Source organism: Argiope bruennichi, chromosome 1, assembly GCF_947563725.1.
Source record: "Argiope bruennichi chromosome 1, qqArgBrue1.1, whole genome shotgun sequence".
NCBI lineage: Eukaryota > Metazoa > Arthropoda > Arachnida > Araneae > Araneidae > Argiope > Argiope bruennichi.
This window is the reverse complement of record NC_079151.1, coordinates 122666421-122678179: the sequence shown is the minus strand read 5'-3', so window position 1 is coordinate 122678179 and position 11759 is coordinate 122666421. Positions and strand designations below refer to the sequence as shown.

Here is an 11759-nt window from a genome sequence, read left to right as displayed (position 1 = left end):
TGTACAGTCTTGTACACTATTCTCAATGATGCACCATATTCGCATAATTTTAGATTATAAAAAGCCATATAACTGCAAAAACTTTTAATTGATTTCCTTTAATTACTAAAAATTAAAATTTTTCAACTTTTTAAGCACTGAACTAAATTCTTGCACTCGCATATTTACAATAACACATCATGAACCCTTTTGCATTTGGAAAAGCAATGTTAGGATTCTTTTAAATCATCCTGTAAATATAATGTAGTATGGATAAATTTGATAGTAGTATAAACTAACCATTAAATTTCTCTTTCATCCAAAATATTAAATGAAAAATAATTTCTGTGACAAGATATTCAAATAATCAGTACACAATTTTCCCCAACTACTTTATTAATTTGACTGTGTATACAAGAAAGAGAACAAAAATTAATCAAAAGCAAATTTCAATATTTTACACAAAGATAAATTAAAACTCTGAAAAACAAAACAATATCATAACAGGAACTACTAAAATTCCAGCTTTTAGAAGTATTATACAAATATACAATATTCATAAGAAAAGTTGTTCAATAATTTGTTTACACTTCATTAATTACACTTAGAAGGGAAAACAAGCATGCTTTGATTCACATCATAGTAAGTTCAACTGCCAAATAATAAAATAATGCTTTAGTTTCTTGGGTCTGTCAACATTTTCTTTTGTTATTTATATTTAATAAATCTTATTTAAAATTGAATGCCAAACTAAAAATTTAATAAAATCCACATTCAACTTCACATTTACAATACCTTGCTTAGTTTCTGTAACAATCATGTGCTTAGTGATATAGTGGGAATGTAAAACTGGAAATACAAGAAATGCATCAACAATGTGATTTGCAAACACCAGGATAACGAGAAAATCCCATGCATAAAAATGTTATTTGCATGCCGAAGTTGATTACATGAAAAATACATACTTGTTTCTAATAGACACTGCAAAATATTTTTTAATAATGTGTAATTCTTTATAACAACGTTGATACCAAAAAATTAATTTAGGGCTATTTCTTTTAACTGCAAATTTTCTTTTTAACACGAGCAACAAAGGTAAAATATTGCATCATGTGTAAAATGCCAAAACTAATGCAAAAAAATAAAACAGCCAATTTTAAAGTGCTTGAATAAATGTTACCAATGTGCAAAGAAATGGAATGTGCTTTGGTTATTTCAGTCAAATAAAAACAATGAAGGATAAACCTATTTAACTCTTTAGTATTTAACACAAGATACAATAATAATACACAAATGCATATATTGCTTTGGCATTTTACTGACTGTTTTTGAGAAAGACCTTTCTGAAAACATATCAATAAGCCAAATATAAAACATCTTGCACATCATTATCAACTTTATTGCACTGAACTATCAGGTGGTGGTTGACTAGGTCCCTAAAACAGAAAATACATTTATGTAGATAAAGAATATTTTACATATTTATATATAAATACATTTTATTCATATAGAATATTTCTTTATACTAGAGTTTCTTATCTGCTCAAATGGATGCCGGCACATAATTTTGAGGCAGCAATTTTTTTTTAATACACTTTAATCAATTTTGTAATGTTAGCAATACAAAAAAAAAACCCTATTATTAGTACTTTTTATTAACAATATCAAAATGTTAGATTCATTAATTTCTTCATTTAATATTAATTCATCTACATTTGTGCTTTATTTTCTATTTATATCTAAAATGGAAATAATTATATATATTCTCCCAAAAAGGAAATTACAAACAATTTTAGACCAAAGATTCATTTCAATGGGAAAATAACATAAAAAGTCAAAGCATAAGAAATTTTATTTTTTAATGTTTAACCAAATTTGTGAGGAAAAATGGAAATTATATTAGTCTGGAAGCATATTTAGTAGCAATGAAAGAAAACATGAAATAATATTTAAAATATTTATCACACAAAATTTATGGAATGATTTAGATTAATGAATTTAAATATATTTAATGAATTAATTAAGGAATCAGTTACAATCATGAAATTATATCTGTTTTCATTTAAACTTAATTTTTAAAAAAAATTCAGTTCCCTGAAATAAGCTGAAAGTTTCGAAATTTCAATTTTAGCAGTTGATGATTGCAGTAAGTAATTATAAGCCTTCATAATGGCATAATATAAAGTTATTTTAATGCTTTTTTCATTTGTTTAGGCATGAAGTTAATACTACCGTCTACAATGGATCCAATATAAAAATCAAAAATAAAGCGTACAAATGCCATTAATATGATTTTTTTTAATTCTTAAAATAGCCTGAGCCTTTAGCATTACTGACAAAAACTACTTTAATCAGGAAGATGTGTGGGATTGGGATAAAGGGCTCTTGCAGATTAATTAAGGGGTACAGAGGGAGCAAAAAAATGGAAATCGCTGTTTTAGATTAAAAACTGGAATCGTTAAAATTAAGAAGATTAAAAAATCTTCTAGTTATATTAAAATTATAAAATAACTAGTACAGGATTCATTTTTTTTTTTTTTTGCCGAAAAAGGTTGATAAATATATTAAATCAAAAATTATGACAATGCAGTATTCGTGAATTAAAATACTTTACAAAGACTATTTTAGTAAAATTCATTGATGAAATAGATTTATTTCTTGCTTTTTCTTTTATTTATTCATCTTTTCATGAACAATATTGCAGACTTTTTTCTCCCCCTGAATTTATAAATTCGGAGTTAATTTCAAATGAAGCAGGAAGATAAAAACATTTTACAGATCAAAAATGATTCTAAGTGAATAAAAATAGAATAAGTTCTATGCTACATTATTACGGATATAACTTCAAAAATTGAAAATATAAAATAACTACTTGGTCTTTTGCAAAATCAATCTAACGACAAATAAAACAAGAATGCTCACAGAACTATTTATATTTATAATTTTATCATAAATCAATCAATTAAAATTGAATTTTTTTAAGGGGTAAATGAAGTTATCAGTCTTAATTTGCAGCTACAGACAAACCAGAATTGATAATCCAAGCATAAATTTCCAAAAAATGTATTATAAGCAGTATAAAAATATTGCTAATTATTTCAAATGTTGAAAATATTTTTCAACGTTAAAAAATGAACTGGAATGAAAAAAATGAAAGAAAATAAAAATAAAAGGAATGATGAAAACTAAAACTATGAATTATGATTATAAGTGCAATTGTCATAATCACCTATCAAAGTAAAGCTACAGTAACTTCCATATCCCAGCTCAGTTGCCAGCTCACACAAATTTTACAAGCCTTTTCAAAATGACCAACTACTGATTTCTTTCTATTACTCTTAATTAAAGTATTTCCTATTTCAAAAGAATAAGTCTTAATGCTAACTGAATTCTCTTTTTCAACAATTTGAAATTTCAGAAGTAGTAGTAGCAGTAAATTACATTTGATAGATTAACATTCCAAAATGATAATGGATTGGAATCCTTTGCAATGATTCCTTTTAATAAAAAGTCATGAGAAGACCACAGTAAAAGAACGATTTCTCTTTAAGATATAATAATACTAATCCATTACATGCATGTGGCACTTTTTGTTAGAGCTGCATATGATTTCAGAGTAATTTTAATTACAGTAAACTTCAATTATGTTTGAAAATGGACAGCATAATAACTATCTAATATTGGAAAGAAGATACTGTAGCCTTAACAAATTCTAAACATAATCCACAAAAAGAAAGGACAGACATAAAAATGTCTTTGCAAAATGCTTATTTATTATAAAGAAAATAATGATTTCATAAAGAATAGATTTAATGTTTAGCATTCATTTTTTACAAAAAAAAAAAAAGTAATTTTTTTTCCTTCCTGGTTTTAAAACATCTCTTTTAGGAAGAAGTGTTTTTTAAGCAATAATTTAGGGATGAACAGATTAAAAAAATATAAGCAATTAAAACTTTTAATCTAAATTAATACATTTAATGGCATTTAAAAAGAAACTATCACTGTAAATGCCACATGCCAACAAATATATATTCTAATATTTGAGGAAAAATATTTACTTGATTGTTGGAGGGCTTTTCGTCGCCTCCCAATGCAAGAGATGCTGGGCGCATGAAGAACAGCACCAGTGCCAACAGCACCCATCCCATACACATCATCATTAGAGTTCCATCAGAGCCTCCACTTTCTGAGACAACAGGTCCTGGTGCTAATGGTGAGGGGAAAAAAAAAAGTTATGCATTGATATTTTCCCTGCCCAAATGCTTTTTCAATACTAGTCTAGTCTATGCTGAAGATATCAACATGCTACTGTTAATTTTTAAAACAGAAATAAAAAATAATTTAATTATATAATTTGACTTTTATTAAGAATTGTACTTATATAAAGCATTCTAAACTCAACTAGATTAATTTTTCAAATTCTCTTAATTTGTTTTTAAAATCAAACTGGAAAGTCAAAATTAACAAACTGTTAATTTCATATTAAAAATTTTAAAAGTCAATATTTATACTCATGCTAAATTATTCTTTAACATTTCCTCCTTCCACCATAAGGTATCTATTTAAATAAAAATTTAATTTTTTTTATCTGAATTTTTAATTTCATCTAGTCGTATAATTTAACAATTCATTACTTTCAACTTATGTTGCAATTAGTATAATCTTTAGAAGCTAAATTCTCTAATGTACTTTTCATTTTGAGCTTCAAAGCACCAAAAGTCAATCTTAAGATCATTAAGAAACAAACCAACTAATTAAAAATTAATCCATCAGAATTTGTGGCTAAATACCTGAAGAGTGCTGCTGTTGGGAAAAAAGTTGTCAGAACAATATTAATAAAATAAAAATATATATTAATATCAATAGAAGTTTGAAAATAATGTTTCTCGAAAGAACCTTGTTTTCAGGATTAAAGGAAGACAAGCACAAGGCACTAACACTATTAAATTAGAGATAATTGAATTGCTTTCATGGAGAAGAATATTGGGGAATAGAAGTGAAAGATATCAATGTTAGTTTTTAAAAAAGTATCTGTACTTAAAAGAATACTATTTTTTTTCTCATGAACAAACAAATAGAACCATAAAATTATTTTTTAAATACTCATCATTCAGCTGCAAGAGCTAAATTGTATAAAAGAGATTAAATATCTCAAAACATCTGTGACTTAGCAATCAATAATATCTTCTAAATAATGCATATCAGCAACTACACTGAGCTTGCAATGTTTAAAGATGAAGAAATCATTCACAGGATCAACAAAATTATAAACTGCTTCTTTTTTTCCTTTTCTAAAACATTATTAATACATATCCTTCTGATTAGAATATACATTTCAATAAATTTAATATAATGGAAAACTTACGAGTTGTGAAGCACTCTTCAGGTGTGCAATAGGCTTGAGAATTTCGCAGCTGAAAATTTTGAAAACAATCCAATAAGCAAATGTCTATTCAGGAAATTATAAAATCATTAATTCAAAGACCATAAACTTACCAAAGATATTAGCCTTCGCATTGCTCCCTCATGAGAGAAAATGCATTCACAGGGATCAAAATCTTCAGCCATGATTCTGATTTAGAACTGAAAACAAAAATAATAAACTGAATTTTACTCATTATACTATACTCATTATCTATCTAAGTTTAAGTACTTAGAAATATCAAATTACAGAATATAAGTAGAAACTACTCATTTTATTATTGAAAAAAAAAAAAAAACACATTTCTTATGACAATTTTAAATAGTCTAAAAACTCTATAACTAATATTTACAGAATGAAACCTCTCGTCCATACTAAAATCATTTAGGAATAAATAGAAGCATCTCAAAATAAATGTTTTATATTTATTGACATTATAAATATACATATTTAATTCAGCATGTGAACACTTTTAAAAATAATGAAACAAAATAGCTATTAGACAAATTATAAAGAAAAGAAAACTTAAGTAACAATGAAAAGTTATGTCAATTATCAAATCAACAGCTGGAAATACTTTTAAAAATGATAAACTAATCTAGTATTCTTATAAAATGAGAATTGCTGTTACTTAACTTTATACAAATTCTTTACATGTTTAACAGTACTTTAAAAAATCCATAAAGACACATACATTCCAAATTAGATTACTTCTTTCAAATATAAATCCACAATCCTTCTTTTTAAAAATAAATAGTTTACAATTATGTCACTTGGAAAACAACAGATGCTAGAATTTTAAACTAAAGAGATAAGATTAATGATTTGTCTGAAATATTTGATAGCCAAAACTTTAAGATAATTTACACTTGCAGATAGCAATATTACAGATAAAAAATCTTCCATGAATTTTATCATGTAATGATCAATGTTTACTTCTTCATCTATACTGAAAAAACTAGTTAAATTACAGCATGACTCCAAAAAGTCTTTGAAGAAATATCACTATAAAATAATCAAATCAAAAAATTTTAAGAGAAAGAAAAAAAAAAAAGAAAAAAAAAGGTAAAATTGAAAAAAACCATAAAGCAATTGGCTGAAATGTAGGATGTGGTACATCAGTTTAATTGAAATGCATCTATTGTCAACAGAAACAGATAATAGTTAATAAATGTAAAAAAGGGGGGAGGGGAAGAAAAGGAATAGATCTAGTTTAACAATGAGAGTATCCTTAAATTAAGATAAAGGGCTTAATGGGTTAAAATCAGTTATATGGGCAAGCATACATAAACATAACTGCAAACATATATTTTTGAACATTTTAATTAACGAAGCTATTTTACAAATTATTAAAAGTTAATTTTTGTATCACTGCATTCAACCAAAGATTTGATTCTTTTTGTGTGATTTCATATCTTTTCAAGTTTAAAGTTCAAGTTTTTCCAAGTTATTTTTGAAAAGAATGGATGTTCACAAAGCAAAATTTTAGAGAATAGGATATCATCCTTGTTTAGTTGTTACAGTTTAAAAATATTCAGTTCATTTTCAGTAAATCTTGAGTATTTTAAAGCAAGGTATTAATTTCAGAAATGATTTTCTTTCAATTTTAATAACTTCTTTCAAATATTTTATTCCATAAGAAAGAATTTTTTAAAACTTATTTTAGACTCAAAGCAGCTTCATGTTTTAGAATGGGGAAGGGAGAGAAAAAAAGTAATAAATTGAATATTGAATTATTATTTCAACAATCTGTAATATGTTTTTTTTTAATTTTTGAAAATAAAAATACTAAATAATTTTGAAAATAATAATATACCACATACTAATTTTTAAAAAATAAAAAAGACCAAGGCTTTTCCTCCAAACTATGAAAGCATAATACATTTTAGAAAAATTCATCCATACAAAGTAAAATATTCATAATGTCATAAAAATTAAAGGAAAAATGTTTCTGAAAGTAAAATCTGAATAAATGTGAAATAAAGCAATAGCATGAAAATTAGACTACATAAATTTAAGTTACAGTTAAACCTGTACAAAACTTTATTGAATATCCTACTCACCTAAGTTCTATGTCACAGTAACGATAGAATATTTTAACCATAACAAATTAACTATATTAAACTATTAAATTTTAGTCCACTTAATATTTGATTTGCAATATTGGGTATCATTATTAGGACCTAAATAGAAACAGTACACAAAATGCTTGAAAATGTAGGCATTTTAGAAAAATTATGAATTTACTCTGACCTGACCCTATTACTTAAAATAAAAATGCAAACATTCCAATCAATTTAATACTTATTTTTTTCCCAATTCCCACATAAGAAATGAAAAAAATTTATATATGATGAATTCAATGAATTCATAAGCTTAAAATAATTTCTTTCTCCTACAGATCTCAAAATTTAATAACCAATTTTCACTATCTTAAATTATTTTTCCTTACCACACAATTTTAAGAAATTCATTTAAACTGCTGATCTACCAATTGATTAGTTTCACTTTCCAATAGAGGAATCCCTTTAGAATTGATAAAATCCTCTACTTGTTTTATCAGCCTGAAAGAAATTATTTGGAAAGCTAATTGCCAAATATTTCTTTTTACAATTTTCATTTGCTAACAAATATGCACACTATGTTTCACTCAAGTGGTCATAGCTTTGATCCATTTTCTAAATGAAGAGTTTCAATTAATCTTTCATTGTTTCTAGTTTTAGGATCATTAATAAACTGACAGTTTTTTTTTAATTACTACACTATAGAACTGTTTACATGATATCTACATCTCTTTTGCTCTTTATATTGGTCACATATTATATTATATATATATATATGTTGAAAACATGAAAAATTTTGAGAAAAATTAGTTCCTCAGAAGAAAGATTACCACTTTATAAATGTATAATCAATACTATAAGATGTTCTAAAAAAGAATAGATTTTACATGGGTTAACCCCAAAAGAAAACACTTTTCCTCAGTGGTAACCGATGTTACCCTGTTTATAAAATTCAAAACTAATGAAATGCTTTTTTTTTTCATCAATTCAATGAAAGTCTAAAGATTAAATTCAAAATCAATAAATCTTTTTTTTTTTTTTATTAAGCTTTCTTACATTAAAAAAACAAAATCAAAAGTGATTGCTTTCTCAGTTCAAGAATCTGGAACAATGTTATATAAGTAATGTAATATTTACTTAGAATATTAAAGTAATACATATTCCTAGATGTATATACACATTTACTCTGAAAGAATTTTAATCTGTGAAAAAACAGTATAATGTTTTGGATAAAAATTGCAAAAATTTCTAAAATGACCCCCAATGATTCCCCTTAACAGAATCTTTAACATTTAAGAAAAATAACTGAAAATTTTATTTTCTTTTTTTCAGATAGTGGGAGAATGAAATCTGAAAACTGATCCCTTGAAGTATGTTTTATTAACAATTATACACTCAATGTGCTGAAATAGATTTTATTGGAAACAGTATCACTTTAAACCACCATCAAATATTATTAATAGGTATGGAAAATCTGCAATTGCACAGAATATTCATGAAATAAATAAATTCACAAGATATTTCTGTATTAATGGGAAAAATTCTCAGTAATTGCTCAAGAAAGAATTTTGATGCAAAAAAGTCTGCTTGCATTTCTATTAATGAGAAAAATTACTAGGTAGTCTCAAAGTTCCAAGATTTTCTACAATTGATCAAAACATCATTGCTATAATTAATCTCTGCATAATATCTTTCAAAAACAAAATTCCAGAAAGATTTTTTTTCAATTTAATAAATCTAAAATTTTTCAATTTTAAAATAAAAAAAATTCTGGATTTATCTGAACCATAATCACTCCTGAAAAAAAAATCAGAACTTCTCAATTAAGTTTTTAAAAAAATGAAGCAGGATAAATAGTATTATGAAAATATTACATAAACATGTTTGTATGCTTAAAAGATTTCATTTCTGAAAAGATATGCACGTATCTTTTCAGACAGCAATACTCATTGCAAAGAAAAATCAAAACATATACAAGTGCTATATTTAGTATCTTTATCTGTTTAAAGCTAAAAAGGACTAAACATTTATACTTAAATTAACAAATATTTTTAGATTAATAATAACAATCATAATTAAATTTCAAAATCTGAAAGATATAAACAAGAAATATAAATTAATATTCCACAAAAGTTAAAATAATAAATGAAAATATCCACTTTTTTAATACAAATTTTAAAAATAATTCTGTAATAGAAAGATTACAAAGTGATTTCAAGCAATTTTAAAGAAAATAAATTATTCTTCACTAAAAAATTATCTATATTATTTAATTTGAAAAGAATTTTATAATTATCATTAATATATTTACTGAAACGAAAATTTGTGTATAATCAACAAAAATTTATTAAATAAGGCAACATATCCTACTTAAGGGCAGAATCTAAAATTTTGGAAAAATGGAAAAAATTCTATATAACCAAATGAGTATTTAAAATTATCGATAACAAATATTTAGAAAATTCTGCATAATCAAATTTTTGAAATATTCGTCTAAAAGCTAAATAACTTTTTTTTCACTTTAAAAGAATTAAAATGTTTTATTCTTGAAACTAACGATGCAAACTACATAATTAAATTCATATATTGAAAGATGTTCTTTATTTTTACATAGAATTTTAAAATAGCATTTCCCTATTTACGATCACAATTTTTTCAAACATTAAGATTCACACGAATATCGAAAATTAATTTCAGCATTAAAATACAATATATTCATTGAAATTGTTCGAGAGGAAGAAAAATAATTTCAACTTATTCTTACTTACATATTTCAAGAAGTATTATATTCACTGATAAAAAAATATCTATTTTGGTCGAAATCAGAAATATATTACATACAATTTTTTTTCTTCAAATGATTAATCATTTTAAAACAAATTATAACACCTTCTATTAGAAATTAATTGTGCATGAGAAAAACAGCCCGTTATAAGACACGTATCATATTGAGATATTAAATAAATTTAACGATCGACCGCATTCCCTTAAAAGCAACATTTGACGTAACATATGTGCATATAAACAAGAATGTAGGCCATTTTATTTACATAATTTTTATAAAATTAAAAACAAAACCATTCTTGAGAATAAAATCATACTTAGAAATAAATCGGTAATTAATGGATTATCTTTTCAACAAATCGCAAAATATTTAATTACAAAACATATAGGCGTAAAAGATGTATTGTTTTAAACCTAATGATGTGCTTTCAACCCTTTTACTAAAAAATTAAAATTTCTCAGATTATGGAACTCTACTTACATCAACTTCCGAAAACAAATGTCAAACTCGATTTGTTTGAATACAAGATTCCACAATCACGAAGATAAATACTTGATGAAATTACTCGTACATTTATCTTATGACACGTATAAATACAATTCTTTTTACGTCTAGCTGACCAAACAGAGCATGTATAAACAAACTTCCGTATCAGTAGGATTGAATTCACTGCGCAACTTCCTTAACTAAATGGAAACTATATTTTCCACCAGCAGGTGGCCATATGTGGCTGAGCTTCCATGGAATATTCCACATTGGGTTGTTGATATAATGTTAATTTCTGTACAAAGTTATTTAAAATTAAGGTAATTTTATTCCAATAAATACCCACAAGATCCAGAATATAATATCTCTCATCTAAGATAAGAGCTGAATTCGAATTAAAAGCAGTGAATTAATGATTTCAAAGTTTTCGAATCTTTTCTTTGAGTAGCATGTCAAAATTGACATTATTGTAATAAAAATTCATTAGTACCTATTTATGGGAGATTAAATTATTTGTTAAGCGAATAGACTTTGATAATATAACTTTTTGCTGTATTTCGCATACACTTCCTCCTGAAAGACACATAATTGTTCCCAAAATTAAATCGTCGCCACATTTGGAGTTTATCATAAATGTAGTATCTGCATTATCATAAAATTTCTTTAATAACTAAAATGCTGGATGCTTTCAATCTCCAAAAAATGCCATGGAGCAAGATAAATTTACATGTATAACAAAATAATGCTAACAGTGGTTAAAAAATAATTTCAAACTCTTAAAATCGTTGAGTTTGTAGCAAATTCAGATGTGCGAGGATAGAACCTGGGACCTTGTGGTTCGCAGTCCAGTAACACGACCACGATACAAAAGTAATAGCTCGTGCAACGTAGCTGTTAACTGGCTTATAAGCTTTCACCACAAGTTCACTAATTTAAATTAAATCGTTTATGTGACACTCTCACCTTTTGAGTTTGAGCTTTAAAATTCAATATTCAAGTGTTCAATCAATTGTCTTCCATTTCT

At 25.4% G+C, this 11759-nt stretch overlaps 1 protein-coding gene across 2 annotated transcripts; it reads right to left on the bottom strand.

Moving 5' to 3' along the window:
* Positions 1–694: 694 nt before the first annotated feature.
* On the bottom strand, positions 695–10904 carry LOC129978032 (small integral membrane protein 14-like). 2 transcript variants are annotated; one of them, XM_056090604.1, is made up of 5 exons: positions 10730–10904; positions 5476–5562; positions 5345–5393; positions 4038–4186; positions 695–1415 (listed from the first exon to the last, which is right to left on the bottom strand). In XM_056090604.1, exons 2-5 carry the CDS (start codon positions 5545–5547, stop codon positions 1377–1379), a joined length of 309 nt encoding a protein of 102 aa, XP_055946579.1. In that variant the 5' UTR covers positions 5548–5562; positions 10730–10904; the 3' UTR covers positions 695–1376. The 2 variants fall into 2 exon arrangements, with proteins under 2 accessions (XP_055946579.1, XP_055946580.1); XM_056090605.1 differs by lacking the exon at positions 10730–10904 and adding an exon at positions 6096–6119.
* Between the last annotated feature and the right edge of the window lie 855 nt (positions 10905–11759).